Genomic DNA, 19,179 nt, shown 5'->3' with positions numbered 1-19,179 from the left:
AGTGAAGCAAATATTCCCGTTACATACAAACCTTCTACTGTTACTTAGGTCTGTTTGTGTTAGTCTGCATCAAGCCATGCATGATGCTTTCTCCATGTTTAATCTATAAAGAATTGTAAAGCATATTCATATATGCAGGCTGGTATTAGTAGATATCAAATGTTGGTATTAGCAGGAAACAGTGCAGACTCAGAGTGACAGTGGATCAGTATCTGTGCATCTCTAAATGAGTTCAGCATCAGTCAGTGCGTCACCTGTGTTTTCTCCTGGACGATCACGCTGGCGTTCTGGGACACTGGATAGGGCTTGAGAGGAGCTTTAGTCGTGGCAAAGATGAAGTCCGTGTGTGCTTGGATGACTTTATCCAGGTATTCCCCTGCCGGCTGACTGCTGTAATACACAGTGATCTCATCCGATGGGACTAGATGACCCTGAGATGACATGTTTGATACATTAAGACATACGCAAAAGTACAGGAAAAATCAATTGCTTGATTTGACCCAGTCCCTAATATTATTTGATACTATTATTTGATTTTTAAAAACATACAGTAATATTTTAGAATATTACAGGTTAAAAATAGCTGTTTTCTATGTGAATGCGTTAAAATGTCATTGATTGGTGTGATCACGTGTCACATGATCCTTCAGAAATCATTCTAGGCAAGGCAAGGCAAAGTTTATTTATATAGCACAATTCATACGCAATGGTAATTAAAAAGTGCTTTACATATAAAAGGAATTAAAATAATAAAAATAATCACCAAAATAAAACAAGGAATGTAAAAACTTAAACATGATTGAAAAATGTATTTAAAATAGTTAAGAATAAAAATTATTATACATAAAATAGAGCGCAATCCGTTCGGACGCTCATTCAACAAATGCACAGTTAAACAGATGAGTTTTGAGTCTTGATTTAAATGTGGCTAATGTTTTAGCACATCTGATCTCTTCTGGAAGCTGGTTCCAACTGTGGGCCGCATAATAGCTAAAAGCAGACTCCCCTTGTTTTGTGTGAACCCTTGGTATTTCTAACTGACTGGATCCTAATGATCTGAGTGGTCTGTTCGGTTTATATTCAGTGAGCATATCAGCAATATATTTAGGTCCTAGGCCATTGAGTGACTTATAAACAAGTAAAAGTACTTTAAAATCAATCCTAAGTGTAACTGGAAGCCAGTGTAAGGACCTGAGGACTGGTGTGATATGCTCAGATGTTCTGGTTCTAGTCAGAATCCTGGCAGCAGCATTCTGGATGAGCTGGGGCTGTAGTCATTTGGAGATAAGGCTAGGTAAATCTGGGTATCATCAGCATAGCTGTGATAGGCAATTTGGTTCTTCCTCATTATCAGACTTAGTGGGAGCATATACAAGCTAAACAAGAGCGGTGCAAGAATTGAGCCTTGTGGGACTCCACATGTCATGGCCGTCCACTTAGACTTATGCTCTCCTATACTCACATAATAACCTCTACCTTCTAAGTATGACCTGAACCATTTGAGTGCCATCCCAGAAAGCCCAACCCAGTTTTCCAGTCTCTCTAGAAGTATGTTATGATCGACAGTGTCAAACGCAGCACTAAGATCTAGTACCAGCACTGATATTTTGCCAGAAACAGAATTAAAGCGAATATCATTTATTATTTTAATGAGTGCTGTCTGTGTGCTGTGATGTGCTCGGAAACCAGACTGAAAATTGTCCAGGTATCCATTTGAGTTTTAGTAGGTCAGCTAATTAAAAACAACCTTTTCAATAATTTTGCCTATAAAAGGAAGATTTGATATTGGTCTATAGTTGCTCAATATAGTGCAACCAATCAAGATTGCACTTTTTCAGAAGGGGCTTAACAACTGCAGTTTTCAGGGAGTTTGGAAAGGTCCCAGAAAGCAGTGAGGTCTTCACCACTTCTAAGAGATGTGCTTCTAAACAGTTAAAAACACTTCTGAAAAAAAGATGTGTTAAGTGTGTCAAGGTAGCAGGTTGACGATTTAAGGTGATGTACCATTTCTTCCAAAAATTTGCTAACAATTGCTTCAAAAACAGACATAGTAACTTTGTGAAATTGAGGTCGAATCTGTGTGACCTCTGCATAACTTGAGGATGTGCCAATCTCCTTTCTGATATTATTGATCTTCTCAGAAAAGAAGGAAGCAAACTCATTGCATTTGCTGTCGGAGAGCATTTCACTGGGAATCTGACTTCCCAGTGAAACAGTAGCAAAAACAGTGCAAGTGTGGTTTAAGTTACTGTTTATAAGGTTTGAGAAGAAGCTCTGTCTAGCTATGCCTAGTTCCACATTGAAAGCATGAAGGCTGTCTTTACAGAGAATTTCAATTTTCGTCTTCACATCCGCTCAGCTTTTCTGCATTGTCTTTTCATACTCTGTACTGCTGTTGATTTTCTCCAAGGTGCTTTTTGCTTTTCGTTAAAGGGATACTCCACCCCAAAATGAAAATTGTCAATATTCACTTACCCCCATGTTGTTCCAAACCCGTAAAAGCTTTGTTCGTCCTCGGAACACAATTTAAGATATTTTGGATGAAAACCGGGAGGCTTGTGACCGTCCCATTGACTGCAGAGTAAATTGCACTGTCAAGGTCCATAAAAGTATAAAAAACATCGTCAGAATAGTCCATCTGACATCAGTGGTTCAATCACAATTTTGTGAAGCGACGAGAATACTTTTTGTACGCAAAGAAAATAAAAATAACAACATTTATTCAACAATTCGTCTCCTCTCTGTTAGCGCCATTTTGAAGAGCATCCGATGGACGCAAAATGCGTTCGCTATTCTCTGTCATCAGTAACATTTTATACTTTTCTGGACCTTGACAGTGCAATTTACTCTGCAGTCAATGGGACGGTCACAAGCCTCCCGGTTTTCATCCAAAATATCTTAAATTGTGTTCTGAGGACGAACGAAGCTTTTATGGGCTTGGAACGACATGGGGGTAAGTGAATATTGACAACATTTTTATTTTGGGGTGGAGTATCCCTTTAAATATTTTTGTGGAAACTTAATTATTTTTGATGATAAACAGATTAATACAAGTTCAAAAGAATAACAGCATTTATTAAAAAAATTTGTAACTTTATCAATGTCTTTACTGTAAATTTTCATAAATCTTGAAGAATAATAATTAAAAAAAAAAAAAAATCTTACCCAAACTTTTGATGATTTTGATTAATGATTTAAAGTTGCCAGATAATTATGGTAACAGGGTTGCAAACTCATAAAAAGAAAGTGAAAATATTCTGAACAATTGTGTTGGATGTGAAGAACAGCTCATTTAATCTACCTTCAATCCAAAAACAGATGTGTACTGGGAAATGGCAGCAAGTGCTTATCATTTTCCCAAAGCAGACGGTATGACAAAACAAACAGGCTTGTTGTGGAAAATACAGGCTTGGACATTCGGTACCTTTGAACAACAAGGAAAAAAACCCACAATGGCTTACGCGCTTCCATGAGCCTCGCTCACTCCGGCCCCCGGTCACCACCTCTCATCTCAGCAAATGCTGAAAAATTAATTCCCTCCCATGGAAAATTCCCTCAGTTTTTTTTCAGACTTTCAATAAGAGAGGAATTCAGGCCTGGCAGGCGTCCCGCGCCCTTCCCCCTCACATATAGAGCACGGTGGAAAAAACGTTTGTTTATTAAGACAAAAAGAGGCATGAAAAAAGCAAGGGGGCGAGGGAAGGAATCAGTCTTACTTTACTGAATTCCACACAACTTCAAAGTGCTGATTGTCTTTAAGTGCACTCTGGGTTATTAAGCTTTATTAAGTTGCTTGATGCATGCAGAACTCTGGGGTGGAAAGATCGTCCAAATAGCATCCCTCACGAGCCTGGGAAAAACAAGTGAGCCGGACCCGAGAGAGAGCAGAGACAAACACACGACAGAGGTGTGCAATTCACAAAACACATGCCGAAAAACGTTCACCCAAATAACAGCTTCAGGACTGAGTGAACGGCTCTCTCGGTTTTAACTGAGACTCAAAGATGGTCAGTCGTTAGTCCCACCCAGTCACTCACCACTGCTCCAGCCAAATCACACCATACACACTGTCTGGAGTAATTAGGACTGTGTTTACTTTATTTTACTCTTTTGAACTTTATGCATCTGTGATTCCTGAAAAATAAAATGTATGACCGTTTCCACAAAAGATATTAATCAGCACAACTGTTTTCAACATTGATGTTAATCAGAAATGTTTCTCGAGCAGCAAATCAGCATATTATAATGATTTTGGAAGGATCATGTGACACTGAAGACTGGAGTAATGATGCTGGAAATACAGCTGCAGATCACAGAAATACATTACAGTTTAACACATTCACAGAGAAAACAGCCGTTTTAAATAGTAAAACATTTTTTTTACTTTATTTTCACAATTTTTACTTTATTTTTGATCATATAAACCCAGGCTTGGTGAGCAGAAGGGACTTCTTTCAAAGACATGAAAGCATCTTAATGACACTATTGAGCTGTATTGTACTTCATGTTTTCTCACCTTCTTGCGCAGTTTCTGGATGCGGTTGATGACCTCGCGGGCCACACCTTCGTCCTGCATGGACTGATCGGGGGTGACGTCAAGAAGAACCAGCACCTATGAGAACACAGGGGTCAGTTCAGATCACGAGGCTGCAGGAACGTGTGGGTTCAGATGGAGTGAGAGCAGAAAGAGCACCTGAGCGTCTGAATGCGCCTCATACTGGGACGGTGTTCCTGAGGTCTGATCAAAGCTGTACATCAGACGCAGATCGTCCTCGTGCAGCTCATGACCGTCCACAACGATGGACCCTGCAGAGCAAGAAACTGACATGAGAGCTACTCACAGACGCCGCGGGACAGCGCTGCTTTATTAATATGAGCAAAGATAACATTTGAAAAACCACCAAGATATTGCTGATACCTCTACCATAATGACAAAGCAATAGAAACGTTTTAATTTACAGAACATAGGTGTTGCAATATACTGTTTAAACTAATAGGTCATTAATTTCCATTATTCCAATACCCAAATGTTTTTATGGTTTACAAAACTACAGCTTTTCTAGTTTGTGATTACGATTCATGTATTACATATTTTATACACGCACACACACAAATGTATACACACACATTTTATATATATACAATACAACAGTTCTTTCTGGTCCTCGAATGTGATTGCCTGATAAGAGTGTTGATATTAGAGTCCAACAAATCTCCAGGCGTTTCACTGTTTGTTTCACTCCGCTTGCAGAAGTTACCGTATTTCTCACAGCGAGTGTCATGGTGAACACCCAAATCCACTATAATAAAAAAAAAGATACTATTTTTGTGTCACGGAATGTAGTTTTAAGAGCATTTTAGGCAGGAATGTACTTGAATTTCAAATATGAAGCGCTCATGAACCCACAGAGAGAGCGCCTCACCACGGTCAGATCTTACCGCTGGCTCTGAAGTCTCTATAGTGGTGAGAACAGGAGATATATTTTGTTTTGGTTAAATCTAACAGGCAGTATTTGGTCTTAATCTATTATTTATTCCAGAGCAAATAGTTTTGGCAAAATCTCATCATGTTTATGTAACTTCAATGCTTTATTTGTATAGTATTTCAATGCTGTATAGTGCTGCCTTTGCATTTTGACTGAATTGTCTAGCAACATTTATGATGGCTGTTGTTATCGTTTATTAAATATTATTCAAATAATATTTTATATAAATAGCAGTATTTAGTATTGATAAACTGTGTGTGTTCGTTATGGTGATTTTAGTAACATTGTTCCGCCATTAGATGGTGACAAGGGACAAGAGTCGGCAGGAAAGATTTTTAAATTGAAAAATACTAAACAAGGAAGCTATTTCTTCTTTCAAATAGCTTGTACGCAGCTAACAAATGCACAGAGCAGCGCTGTCATCAGGAATCACCCTAACAGATGAAAGGATAGTACGAGCCTATTGGACACTCAAACTAAAGTTTATTGGGAATATGAGATTGAGCTGAAGAATGAATGCTGTATCAGATACAGGTAATCACACTCGCTCAGTCCATCTCTCTCTCATAATACTCTACTACACATAATACACAGCTTTTACTATAGTAATACAATAAGCTTTCAATGAATCAACTCAATGTTCCTTTGTTACTAGTTCTGAAGTGACGTTTGTGAATTAGTAATGGAGGCTTGGGCTCAGCTGTTACGCCTGTTTCATACATACTCTGTTTGCAGTGCGTATGCAGTCCGTGTGCGATATGTATGCGTTGCAGAAGCAGCACGGACTCATTGTGTTTTCACACAGGACACGTGTGCAGTCCGCTCCTGACCCACAGCTGTTTACCACAAACACAATATTTATCCATTATATTAATTTCAAATACAAACATTGTAATTGAAAATGCATTTTCAGCATTGTGATTCTCTTTTATCACAGTAATACAATCTTTTATATATACACATTCACGTTTAAACTCAAATATAAACAACGTAGGCTATATTATGCATTTTACTTCTAGATATTAAGTTGCTCAAGCAAGTGACAACTAGGGTTGCAAAAAGTTGGAAAATGTCCAGTAAATTCGGAAACTTTCTGGGATTTTTTTTGGAATCTTCCTGGGATTTTTGGAAAGTTTCCGGAAATTTTCCACCCCTTTGCAACCCTATATAGCCTATAGTCTACTTTCCGTTTAAAAGTAGTAAGCTATCACAATTATTTTAAATTAAAACTTACCACTTAAAGAAACAGTCGGCTCTTGTGCCTTTTCCTTTGCATTTAAATCTTTATTACAAGCAATAAAGAACTTTGTTTTTCTACTTCCACAAGTGCATCTATTATGTTGCCTTGTTTATTTAAAACATGCACTTTTCCTTGTTTTAAACCCAGCCAAAAAGCCACGTGCTGACTGTGAAAGTAGTTCACATTGTAGTTCACACAGAAGAGGCCTTTTAAAGACACTCCGTTGTTATTTTGTTTATGTATTTATACACTCGTGCCGTCAAACTGTTGTATAAATGTAATATCACACTCGTAGACGTGAGATATGGCTGAATACGGCGCACTGTGATTACCTGCGGCACGAGTCCGTGCCGATATACAGCCATATCTCACGTCTACGAGTGTGATATTGTTCACATATACATATACATATATATATACACATATACACTCACCTAAAGGATTATTAGGAACACCATACTAATACTGTGTTTGACCCCCTTTCGCCTTCAGAACTGCCTTAATTCTACGTGGCATTGATTCAACAAGGTGCTGAAAGCATTCTTTAGAAATGTTGGCCCATATTGATAGGATAGCATCTTGCAGTTGATGGAGATTTGTGGGATGCACATCCAGGGCACGAAGCTCCCGTTCCACCACATCCCAAAAGATGCTCTATTGGGTTGAGATCTGGTGACTGTGGGGGCCATTTTAGTACAGTGAACTCATTGTCATGTTCAAGAAACCAATTTGAAATGATTCGAGCTTTGTGACATGGTGCATTATCCTGCTGGAAGTAGCCATCAGAGGATGGGTACATGGTGGTCATAAAGGGATGAACATGGTCAGAAACAATGCTCAGGTAGGCCGTGGCATTTAAACGATGCCCAATTGGCACTAAGGGGCCTAAAGTGTGCCAAGAAAACATCCCCCACACCATTACACCACCACCACCAGCCTGCACAGTGGTAACAAGGCATGATGGATCCATGTTCTCATTCTGTTTACGCCAAATTCTGACTCTACCATCTGAATGGCTCAACAGAAATCGAGACTCATCAGACCAGGCAACATTTTTCCAGTCTTCAACCGTCCAATTTTGGTGAGCTCGTGCAAATTGTAGCCTCTTTTTCCTATTTGTAGTGGAGATGAGTGGTACCCGGTGGGGTCTTCTGCTGTTGTAGCCCATCCGCCTCAAGGTTGTGCGTGTTGTGGCTTCACAAATGCTTTGCTGCATACCTCGGTTGTAACGAGTGGTTATTTCAGTCAAAGTTGCTCTTCTATCAGCTTGAATCAGTCGGCCCATTCTCCTCTGACCTCTAGCATCAACAAGGCATTTTCGCCCACAGGACTGCCGCATACTGGATGTTTTTCCCTTTTCACACCATTCTTTGTAAACCCTAGAAATGGTTGTGCGTGAAAATCCCAGTAACTGAGCAGATTGTGAAATACTCAGACCGGCCCGTCTGGCACCAACAACCATGCCACGCTCAAAATTGCTTAAATCACCTTTCTTTCCCATTCTGACATTCAGTTTGGAGTTCAGGAGATCGTCTTGACCAGGACCACACCCCTAAATGCATTGAAGCAACTGCCATGTGATTGGTTGATTAGATAATTGCATTAATGAGAAATTGAACAGGTGTTCCTAATAATCCTTTAGGTGAGTGTACACACACACATACATATATACCCCCCCCCCCCCCTGTTAAAACATAACTGTGGTTTATCACACCTGAGTTCAGCTTCTCTAGCCACACCCAGGCCTGATTACTGCCACACCTGTTCGCAATCAAGAAATCACTTAAATAGGACCTGCCTGGCAAAGTGAAGTAGACCAAAAGATCCTCAAAAGCTACACATCATGTTGAGATCCAAAGAAATTCAGGAACAAATGAGAAAGTAATTGCGATCTATCAGTCTGGAAAAGGTTATAAAGCCATTTCTAAAGCTTTGGGACTCCAGCGAACCACAGTGAGAGCCATTATCCACAAATGGAGAAAACATGGAACAGTGGTGAACCTTCCCAGAAGTGGCCGGCCGACCAAAATTACCCCAAGAGCGCAGCGACGACTCATCCAAGAGATCACAAAAGACCCCACAACAACATCTAAAGAACTGCAGGCCTCACTTGCCTCAGTTAAGGTCAGTGTTCATGACTCCACCATAAGAAAGAGACTGGGCAAAAATGGCCTGCATGGCAGATTTCCAAGACGAAAACCACTGCTGAGCAAAAATAACATAAAGGCTCGTCTCAGTTTGACAGAAAACATCTTGATGATCCCCAAGACTTTTGGGAAAATATCTGTGGACTGACGAGACAAATGTTGAACTTTTTGGAAGGTTTGTGTCCCATTACATCTGGTGTAAAAGTAACACAGCATTTCAGGAAAAGAACATCATACCAACAGTAAAATATGGTGGTAGTGTGATGGTCTGGGGCTGTTTTGCTGCTTCAGGACCTGGAAGACTTGCTGTGATAAATGAACCATGAATTCAGCTGTCTACCAAACAATCCTGAAGGACAATGTCCGGCCATCTGTTCGTGACCTCAAGCTGAAGCGAACTTGGGTTCTGCAGCAGGACAATGATCCAAAACACACCAGCAAATCCACCTCTGAATGGCTGAAGAAAAACAAAATGAAGACTTTGGAGTGGCCTAGTCAAAGTCCTGACCTGAATCCTATTGAGATGCTGTGGAATGACCTTAAAAAGGCGGTTCATGCTCGAAAACCCTCCAATTTGGCTGAATTAGAACAATTCTGCCAAGATGAGTGGCCAAAACTCCTCCACAGCGCTGTAACAGACTCATTGCAAGTTATCACAAACGCTTGATTGCAGTTGTTGCTGCTAAGGGTGGCCCAACCAGTTATTAGGTTTAGGGGGCAAGCACTTTTTCCACACAGGGCCATGTGGGATTGGATTTTGTTTTCCCTCCATAATAAAAAACTTCATTCAAAAACTGCATGTTGTGTTTACTTGTGTTATCTTTGATTCATATTTAAATTTGTTTGATGATCTGAAACATTAAAGTGAGACAAACATGCAAAAAAATAAATAAATCAGGAAGGGGGCCAACACTCTTTCACACCACTGTATATACATTTTTATTTTATATATATATATATATATATATATATATATATATATATACACACACATACATACACATACACATACACACACACACACATACATACATACAGTGTGTGCAGAATTATTAGGCAAGTTGATATTCTGGTCATCCCTTTTTTCCAAGAACATTTGACCAATTCCATCCCATCCTCTTGTGCCACTGTTTGAAGAATTTATCTTCCAGAATCTGGCAGCAAGTTTTAGGAGCTAATTTTTAATAATTCCTGCAAGACAGACTTTTCAGGATAGGAGATGAACTAAAATGAGCTCCTAAAACTTGCTGCCAGATTCTGGAAGATAAATTCTTCAAACAGTGGCACAAGAGGATGGGATGCTGGTTCTTCAAGAGTCAAAGAAAACCTGCCTAATAATTCTGCATACCTGAAATAAGGATTTTTTGACTTTCAGCCTTCATGGACAATTATATATCACTTATAAATGATTGAATACAAAATCAATAGTAGTTATTAAGATTGATGTGGTTTGAAATTGGTAAAATGTTCTTGGAAAACATACATGACCAGAATATCAACTTGCCTAATAATTCTGCACACACTGTATATAATTATATAACAAAAATACTGAATTGTAATTAATATAATTTTATAATTAAATAATTATTAATTTCCAGATAAACAGACTTCTGCAGGTCAAGAAATCACACTTTTATAAATGCCCCCTACCTCCTCAATGATTATTTTATACAACTGAAAAAGAGACAATTTTACAAAAACATGTCTGATCACAAAAAAATATGAAATTGTAAAAATGTTAATCATCATTTCTACATTTCTACAAATACCATTGTTTCTATTGCTACAGTAATGAGAATTTGTAAGGAAACTAACAAAATAAATAAACATATAATTCATTAATTATTCAGTCATAATGGTCCAAAAAAAATCTCTTGATTTGAGGCAGAAAGCTGGTCAGTTTTGCAAGGCTAAGCTAAAAAGTTATAAAAAACAGCTTTTTATTTTTTTACAACTTACAAATGAGGGCAATGGAAGCAATCAAAACCAACAAAAGAGCAATGATACACAAGTGCTATAACAAGTCTCAGTTAGCTTAGGAAGTTTTTTGTTTGTTTTTTTATTATATAATAAATAAGAAAACAGACAGAATAGAAAAAGAGGAGAGCAAACTAGTGTTAGAGGCCTTTTTTGCTTTTGTTAATTGTATGATAAATAAAAAGAAAAGAAACAGATAGATAGAATACAAAAATAATAGCTAGTTTTGGTTGTTTTTTTTGTTTTTTTTAAAGAAAACTATTTTCCATAGCTAAATCTGCACAGGTTTGTGTAAAAGCAGAGTGAGGGATATTAGACAGTGAACATACAGACAGTCAGATTCCCATCTCATCTCTTACAGCACAGCTTCCCAGTCTTATCCAGCGTTCTGCTCATCACAGCATCAGTTACACGAATAAGAGGCATGAAAATGCTTCAGAAAGGGGAGCGATGCTATCAGATCACGCCTGCTTGAGTTCTTCTCTTCCCTCCAACCAAACCCCCGCCCGTTTCAGAGACAGAAAACAGCGCCTGACACGAGCCAGAGCTCTCAGAGTCTGATGATGAGCTCCTCAGCTGCTTCACACCATCCCCACCGGTCATGCTCACACGGTTTATACACCTCAACACATATGACTGCTTAGAGAACGGAGACGCGTTAGTTTTTCCCAAATCCCAAGCTTTTTTCTGTTTAATTTAATTAGTTGCTTTATGGTTAAATTAAATTTCAGTAAATCAAAAACATCCAATCAAATCACTTTTGCAATTTAGCAACAATTTAAACAAAAATGACTCTTTAGGGCCCTATGAAATCCACTGGTGGTTAAATTAAATTTGAATAATCAAAAATCAACTAAAAATCAACAATACAATATATTATTTTTTAATAGCAATGGTAACCGTAATTCATTCTCTCTCTTTTTTGTTTAAATGATATTCTGTCTTGTCTGTTTTAATTTTTCTAGATTTATGATTTAATACAAGTATATTATCATAAACCCTGGAAATTCAATTAATGCATAAAAACATCTACAATTTAATTAATCTTTCAATATTTAAATCAAATAAAAACTTAATTCTTTTATTTTTTTGCCAAACAAAATTCTGCAGAATCTAGGTTTGCTGTTAAAAATAAAACAAGGAATTGTGATATTCCTTAAAAATATTCTATCCACATCTTCTGCATCGCAAAAAACATCAAATCTAAATAATGCATTACCGTAATGCTTCCAGGTGTCTGATGTCTGGGCTTGTTTGTAATTCTCATTATTCTCTATGATAATCCTCTAAAATCCTCACTAGACACCAAACACTTTCTTTGGCATATTTAGGTGCTGCACATTGAGGAAAACTTTGACAAGCAGAAGTATGACTTGATTGAACTTTTTTGATTGTTTTTTTTAGCCTTTTTGTATCTAGACAGCACCGGTCCTCATTTACCTTCATCACGGTTTCCAATAATTCTCCTTTTGTGTTTGGCAGGAGAATGAATTGGGCGGCACGAGGGGAGTAAACGATGATTTTGTGTGATTGATGTGTGCATGCGGTACATGCCTGTCCTCTGGAAGATCTCCAGCTCTTCACTCTTCAGCTCTTTGATGGATGCAGTCACAGATTTAAATGCCCCTTTCAGCCGTTTGCCCAGCACCATGTGATCCGGCTCAGCTCGCAGACGAATGCCATATTTGTCCTTGTCGGTGGAAAGAGTGAGCTGGCGGACATTCAGCTCCTGATGAAAGAAAAAAAAAAGTCATACGACTGTGAATGACAACAAGATGTAAATCATTTTAGTGCTAGAAAATGACATTTCATCATTGAATCAGTGCAGTGACCTCTGACACCGCTTCATCCCCTCGGTACAGGACACTCACAGACATGAGTCAAGTCACCTTTATTTATACAGCGCTTGTAACAATACAGATTGTGTCAAAGCTGCTTTACAGTATCAAATAGGAAAATAGTGGGGCAGGCTTACAGTCAGTTTTAAAGGAACAGAAATCTGCTGAATATGTGCTTAGCCTCTAGGCTATGCAAGAAGTGGAGAAGTGTGTTTCTTCATCAGATTTGGAGAAATGGAGCATTGCATCACCAAAGTCAATAATCCATAATAACAATTCAAAAAAATTTCCTTCAGTGAAAAAGTCCATCTCCTGTTGTCTCTCACATTAAAATCCAGCCACATGTTTGTTTAGAGCTGATCTGGACTGTTTTGTTTGGATCTGTGCAGATTTCTCTCCTGATTCAGACCAGAACACCTTTCACTGGAGGAAGAGTTATTATGAATTATGGACTATGTATTTGAGTTAAAAACATCTTAATGCTGGATTTGTTTGATCTTTGGTCTTCTCCAGATATTAACTGATGGACTGGAGTGGTGCGGATTATTGTGATGTTTTTATCAGCTGTTTGGACTCTCATTCTGACGGCACCCATTCACTGCAGAGCATCCATTGCTGAGACACTGATGCAGAGACACATTTATACAAACCTGATGAAGAAACACACTCCTGATCTCTGATGAACTGAGGGTGAGGACGTTTTAGGTTTGTGTGTGAACTGTTTGTTTAAAGCGAGAGGCTTGAGCGAGGGCTTGTGCATTACAGCGGGAGGCTGTTCATTAAAACAGGTCACTGCAGCGTCTGCTGTGTTTCTCACATTGTGAGAGCAGAATAAAAAGCAGCTCAGATTGCACCTCCACAGCGACGCTCGTATGTTCATCACAAGTCACAGAAGCGTTAAAGCCATCTGAATCAAACAAGGCATCTAATGAAGCACACAGAGAGCGTGCTTTATTCCACCTGACGGGAAGCACTTTCAACTCTCTCGGTCTTCAACAAACTCATCAGTGTAAGAGCATTACGTGATGAAGAACCTGCAGAAATCATGTGAAACCTCCTGCAAAGCTACAGAACTGTTAAAAGGTTAAGGCACTCGTGTAAAAATGCTGTAAAATGAGGAGGCTGTCAAAAATAATGTTATAAATCAATTAACTTCTATGAACTAAATGAAATCAACATTTGTTGAGAGCATCCTTTGTGTTTAAAGCAGCTTTTGTCCTCGGTGCACTTGAGCAGTTTCTCAGGAGCTTTGCAGGAGGTTTCTTGAAGCAGAGACACAGTTCTTCTGGATTGAGTCTCAGTTTGTTCTGTTTCTTCATGTCACTCCAGACAGACTGATGATGATCAGATCAGATCTCTGTGGAGCACTAAAATCTCACTGGATTATTGCTATTAATGGCTAAATGAATGTTTGGAAATGTAAACTGATATTTCCTGCTGACACACTACAGCAAAAGATAGACTTGAAACCATGTTTAGCTGCTGATAATACTAGTGCTCTAAGACTTTTGGCCAGCACTGTATATGCTGATGTACACCAGTAAACCATCTCAGCTTCTGATGGATATGAATGCAATAAAATATCTGCAACTGGAAAAGCGTCCTGTTTCATCATCTGCTCCGAGCGATTCTCTCATGAATATATTTGTGAGTGGAGAAGGTCGTGGTGAACGCTGGCGCTCTGATCAATGGCAGGCGTGTGCCGCTCAATGCTCTATCTACAGGGGTGTTTAACAATCGAGCGCAGCAGACATGGAGACAGAGTGGCTAATTTTAGCTCGGAGGCCCAGCCCACCCATAAATCATTGCGGCAGGGGCTGGAGATGAAGGACACGGGTTGAGCGTCTGCTCACACGCACACACACACAGTGATGTAAACGTTTCCGCTCTGTGCTTAGATCTGCTCCACACCAGCAGAGGAAGCTGCACAAACAGCACTAGACTTCCTTAGACACTTAATTTCTAGTGATTATCGTCAATTTGATTTCACAGATACTGTTTAAACTAAACTGATCTAGACAATGAGTGTTTAATCTTATTTTTATACATTAATGACACTCTATCCTCCAGTTTGATACTGTTAAGTGCTTTGATACAATCTGTATTGTTAAAAGCACTATATAAATAAAGCTGACTTGACTTCCTGTTTTAATAACAGAGCAACAAACACTCGGAGACATGATTTGTCTCTAGCTGCTGTCTGTAATATAATAGCGCCTGTGATGCTCAACCTGCACAGGAAGTGAACAGCAGATCACCTCCATCATGATCAAGGAAAACGGTGCAATATTTCCACACTTCAGTCTAGTTTTGCTGCATGGCATCACACGCTTCCAGTGTAGAGATATGCGAGATGCAATTTCAATAAACACATTTCCAAATAAAAGCCATTTGTGGGATGGTTGGGTATTTCCATGATATTTTTTCATTCTGAATATTTTATTTTTCAGCAAATGCATTCAGTAAATTGTCTGAATGATCCATTTAGTGCAGATTTATGGGTGTTAAGCGACTGTGAGCTGCATACTCAATGCCAGGTGAAAATACATCCCAAACTCAGCATGTGGGGAAATGAAAGAGTGAATAATAAAGAAACCGTCCAGGAGGAACCGCACTGGAACTGCATTGAAAAGCAGATGCTGGCGTTTTGAAATCACGCGCCACGCTCTCCTGCCTGCCTTTTTACAAGAGCCTAGATAAATATGCATGAGGTGGCATTAGCATAATGAGCTGCCTCTGAATAAAGAGCTCTCCAGCACTGCTGACTAATAAGAATAACCACTGCATGGCTCTTTAATTACATTTTTAATGGTAAAAAAATAATCTGATGACATCTGCAATGCTATCATGACCAGTATTTTGAATAAATCAGGCTGTATCTGTAAATAATTATTAAATTGTATCTGTAAATAAGTTACTACTAGTTCCAATTTGACTTTTACTACTTAAAAATTAATTACCGACATCATTGACTTAAGCTCCTAGTCAAAACGGAATTATGCCCTGTTATAATTATAGTGATGTATAATCTAATCTTAACTAGCTATAACTGGATTAATTTGGATATCTGAAAATAAACATATCTGAACGTGATTTGTAGAAATGGAGAATATATGTTTAATTAAAACAGTCCATTTGTACAGATGTGACATTAAAAACCAGCGAAAGCCTAAATGATATGGGAATGATTTTCACTAGAAAAAGTGTTATTTGTAGTCAAACCTGAATTAGGACTAGTAATGCAGAGAGAACTAAGATCGGTTTAAGTTCACTTAACTTACAAGCAGTTATTTTTTAAAGTCTTATAAATGTTCATATTGATAGCTCTCAATTATACTGTAATGCTAAATGTAAATCTAAACATTACATATAGTCAATGGTTAAATATAAAAAACTATTTTCTAAAGACATCAGCAGTACTGGTATCAGTGATACTGGCTTAAAAAAAAGATGCCAACAAATATTAAAATACACTCTTTTTATGTTGTTTCTACAATAATTTGAAGATTGAATGTGAAATTACTGCAATATTTAAGTATACTTAAAAACTTTAATGTTAGGTGGGATTAATCGCAATTAATTCCAGAAAAAAAAAAGTGTGATTAGTAAATTTTTTTGTAAATTGATTGACAGCATTAATATATGCAGTATATATACACAGTTGGGCAAATAAGTATTTGATCCACTGCCGATCTTTCAAGTTTTCCCACTTACAAAGAATGGAGAGATCTGTAATTTTCATCGTAGCTACACCTCAACTGTGAAAGACAGAATATAAAAAAAAAAACATCCAGAAAATCACATTGTATGATTTTTAAATAATTTCCATTTTATTGCATGAAATAAGTATTTGATCACCTACCAACCAGCAAGAATTCTGGCTCTCACAGACCTGTTAGTTTGTCTTTAAGAAGCCCTCCTATCCTCCACTCATTACCTGTATTAACTGCATCTGTTTGAACTCGTTACCTGTATAAAAGACACCTGTTCACACACTCAATCAATCAGACTCCAACCTCTCCACTATGGGCAAGACCAAAGAGCTAAGCACACTAGGGACAAAATTGTAGACCAGCTGGGATGGGCTACAGGACAATAGGCAAACAGCTTGGTGAGAAGGCAACAACTGTTAGCGTAATTATTAGAAAATGGAAGAAATTCAAGATGACTGTTAATCTCTCTCGGACTGGGGCTCCATGCAAGATCTCACCTCGTGGAGTATCAATGATCCTGATAACGGTGTGGAATCACCCCAGAACTACACGGGAGGCTCTTGTCAATGACCTGAAGAGAGCTGGGACCACAGTCTCAACGGTTACCATTAGTAACACACTACACCATCATGGATTAAAATCCTGCAGCGCGCGCAAGGTCCCCCTGCTCAAGCAGCACATGTCCAGGCCCGTCTGAAGTTTGCCAAAGACCATCTGAGATCCAGAGGAGGCATGGGAGAAGGTCATGTAGTCAGATGTGACCAAAATATAACTTTTTAGTATAAACTCCACTCGCCGTGTTTGGAGGAAGAAGAAGGATGAGTACAATCCCAAGAACACCATCCCACCAGTGAATCATGGGGGTGGAAACATCATGCTTTGGGGGTGCTTTTCTGCAAAGGGGACAGGACGACTGCACCGTATTGAGGAGAGGATGGATGGGGCCATGTATCGTGAGATTTAGGCCAACCTCCTTCCCTCAGTAAGAGCATTGAAGATGGGTCGTGGCTGGGTCTTCCAGCATGACAATGACCCCAAACACACAGCAAGGGCAACTAAGGAGTGGCTCCGTAAGAAGCATTTCAAGGTCCTGGAGTGGCCTAGCCAGTCTCCAGACCTGAACCCAATAGAAAATCTATGGAGGGAGCTGAAACTCTCTGTTGCCCAGCGACAGCCCCAAAACCTGAAAGATCTGGAGAAGACCTGTATGGAGGAGTGGGCCACAATCCCTGCTGCAGTGTGTGCAAACCTGCTCAAGAACTACAGGAAACGTCTGACCTCTGTAATTGCAAACAAAGGTTTATGTACCAAATATTAAGTTCTATTTTTCTATTGTATCAAATACTTATTTCAGGCAATAAAATGGAAATTATTCAATGTGATTTTCTGGATTTTCTTTTTATATTCTGTCTCTCACAGTTGAGGTGTACCTACGATGAAAATTACAGATCTCTCCATTCTTTGTAAGTGGGAAAACTTGAAAAATCAGCAGTGTATCAAATACTTATTTGCCCCACTGTATATGTGTATATATATTTTTTTTTTTTTTTTTTTTTTTTTTTAATGTAGACTAATACCATATACATATAGGCGGTTACATATAATTGCAGAATTAACCACTTTTAATGATCTTGAAAATCTTGAAATCTTCACAGCATTTTCCCGGGAAAGAGCGAGCAGGTAAATGACGACAGATCACAGGAACCTACATTTCACACATACCTACATTTCACTGCTGGTTATACTCTGTATAATTGTGTATGTGACAAATAAAACTCTTGAATCTTTAAGTGTGTGCACAAGTGAACTCTTACCTCCAGGATGTACTTCTGCAGGGACTGGATATCTCTGAGCGCCTCTGGGTCCTGATGGATCACCAGCACCTCCTTCAGCGGATACTGAAACAGATCCCAGCAGCACATTCAGTGTCAGCATCTCACCACACCAACGAAAGCTCTGCTGCTGCATCGTCACGACCGGCTCTCACCTTGATGGGAAGTGTCTTCCTGTCTCGGATCACACGGCCTAGCTCGATGACCGACTGCATCCGAGACACGGCGCTCTCGATGCGCTTGTCAATCAGAGACTCCCTGACACACACACACACACACACACACTCATGTCAGGCTGTGTTCAGTTTATCATTCATAATTCTTTTGGCCTTGAGTGACAAACTCGCAGTTACATAAACACAGCCACTATATTAAGACTATGTTAATCAGTCTGACTAACTAGCAGTAAACCAAAAGCTAATCAGTCTTTACAGAGTCAAATTAGAACATATGCTTTCTATATTTTACATGTATACATTTATATTGGTTTTTTAATTTGATGACTATTTGTGGTGAATATTTTTAGTTTTAGTCTAGTTTGTTTTAACTGTACTGAAAACTCTTGGACAAACTCATCCATCGTTTATGTTGAAATATTTTCTGATTTCTCAGTTCTGGTTTGACTTTTCTGACTTGTTGTTAAAAACACCATAAACTACACATTTACACACATTCAGTGTTGGGTAATAACTGATATGTAATCTGAGACTCCAAAAATTAAGTTCTTGTAATGACACGGTTTTAAAATGCTTATAATCTTATTACAGCTACTATTATATTGATTTCCATGATTGCATTTTGTTCACACAATGAGATTTCCCTAATTAACCTTTTCTATCCTTTAATGTTTTTCATTTTTAAAAATCCTGCCACTTTCATTTGTTTAGAAAGTTTTATGTTTTTATGATTGAATTAATTATGAACTTTATAAACGTACCTGCAGTTC

At 38.6% G+C, this 19,179-nt stretch overlaps 1 protein-coding gene across 4 annotated transcripts in view; it reads right to left on the bottom strand.

Moving 5' to 3' along the window:
* Positions 1-19,179, bottom strand: part of LOC306855204 (isoleucine--tRNA ligase, cytoplasmic-like) — an 80,847-nt gene that overhangs the window by 7,710 nt on the left and 53,958 nt on the right. For all 4 annotated transcript variants that reach the window (XM_079393696.1, XM_079393698.1, XM_079393695.1 and 1 more), the window contains exons 24-29: positions 18,389-18,491; positions 18,216-18,299; positions 12,405-12,579; positions 4,694-4,806; positions 4,517-4,612; positions 255-431 (exon numbers count right to left, since the gene is read on the bottom strand). In XM_079393696.1, coding sequence (XP_079249822.1) covers positions 255-431; positions 4,517-4,612; positions 4,694-4,806; positions 12,405-12,579; positions 18,216-18,299; positions 18,389-18,491 — 748 coding nt within the window. The remainder of the gene's footprint in view (positions 1-254; positions 432-4,516; positions 4,613-4,693; positions 4,807-12,404; positions 12,580-18,215; positions 18,300-18,388; positions 18,492-19,179) is intronic.

Source organism: Barbus barbus, assembly GCF_936440315.1.
Source record: "Barbus barbus genome assembly, chromosome: 35".
Taxonomy (NCBI): domain Eukaryota; kingdom Metazoa; phylum Chordata; class Actinopteri; order Cypriniformes; family Cyprinidae; genus Barbus; species Barbus barbus.
This window is presented reverse-complemented; position numbering and strand designations above follow the sequence as displayed.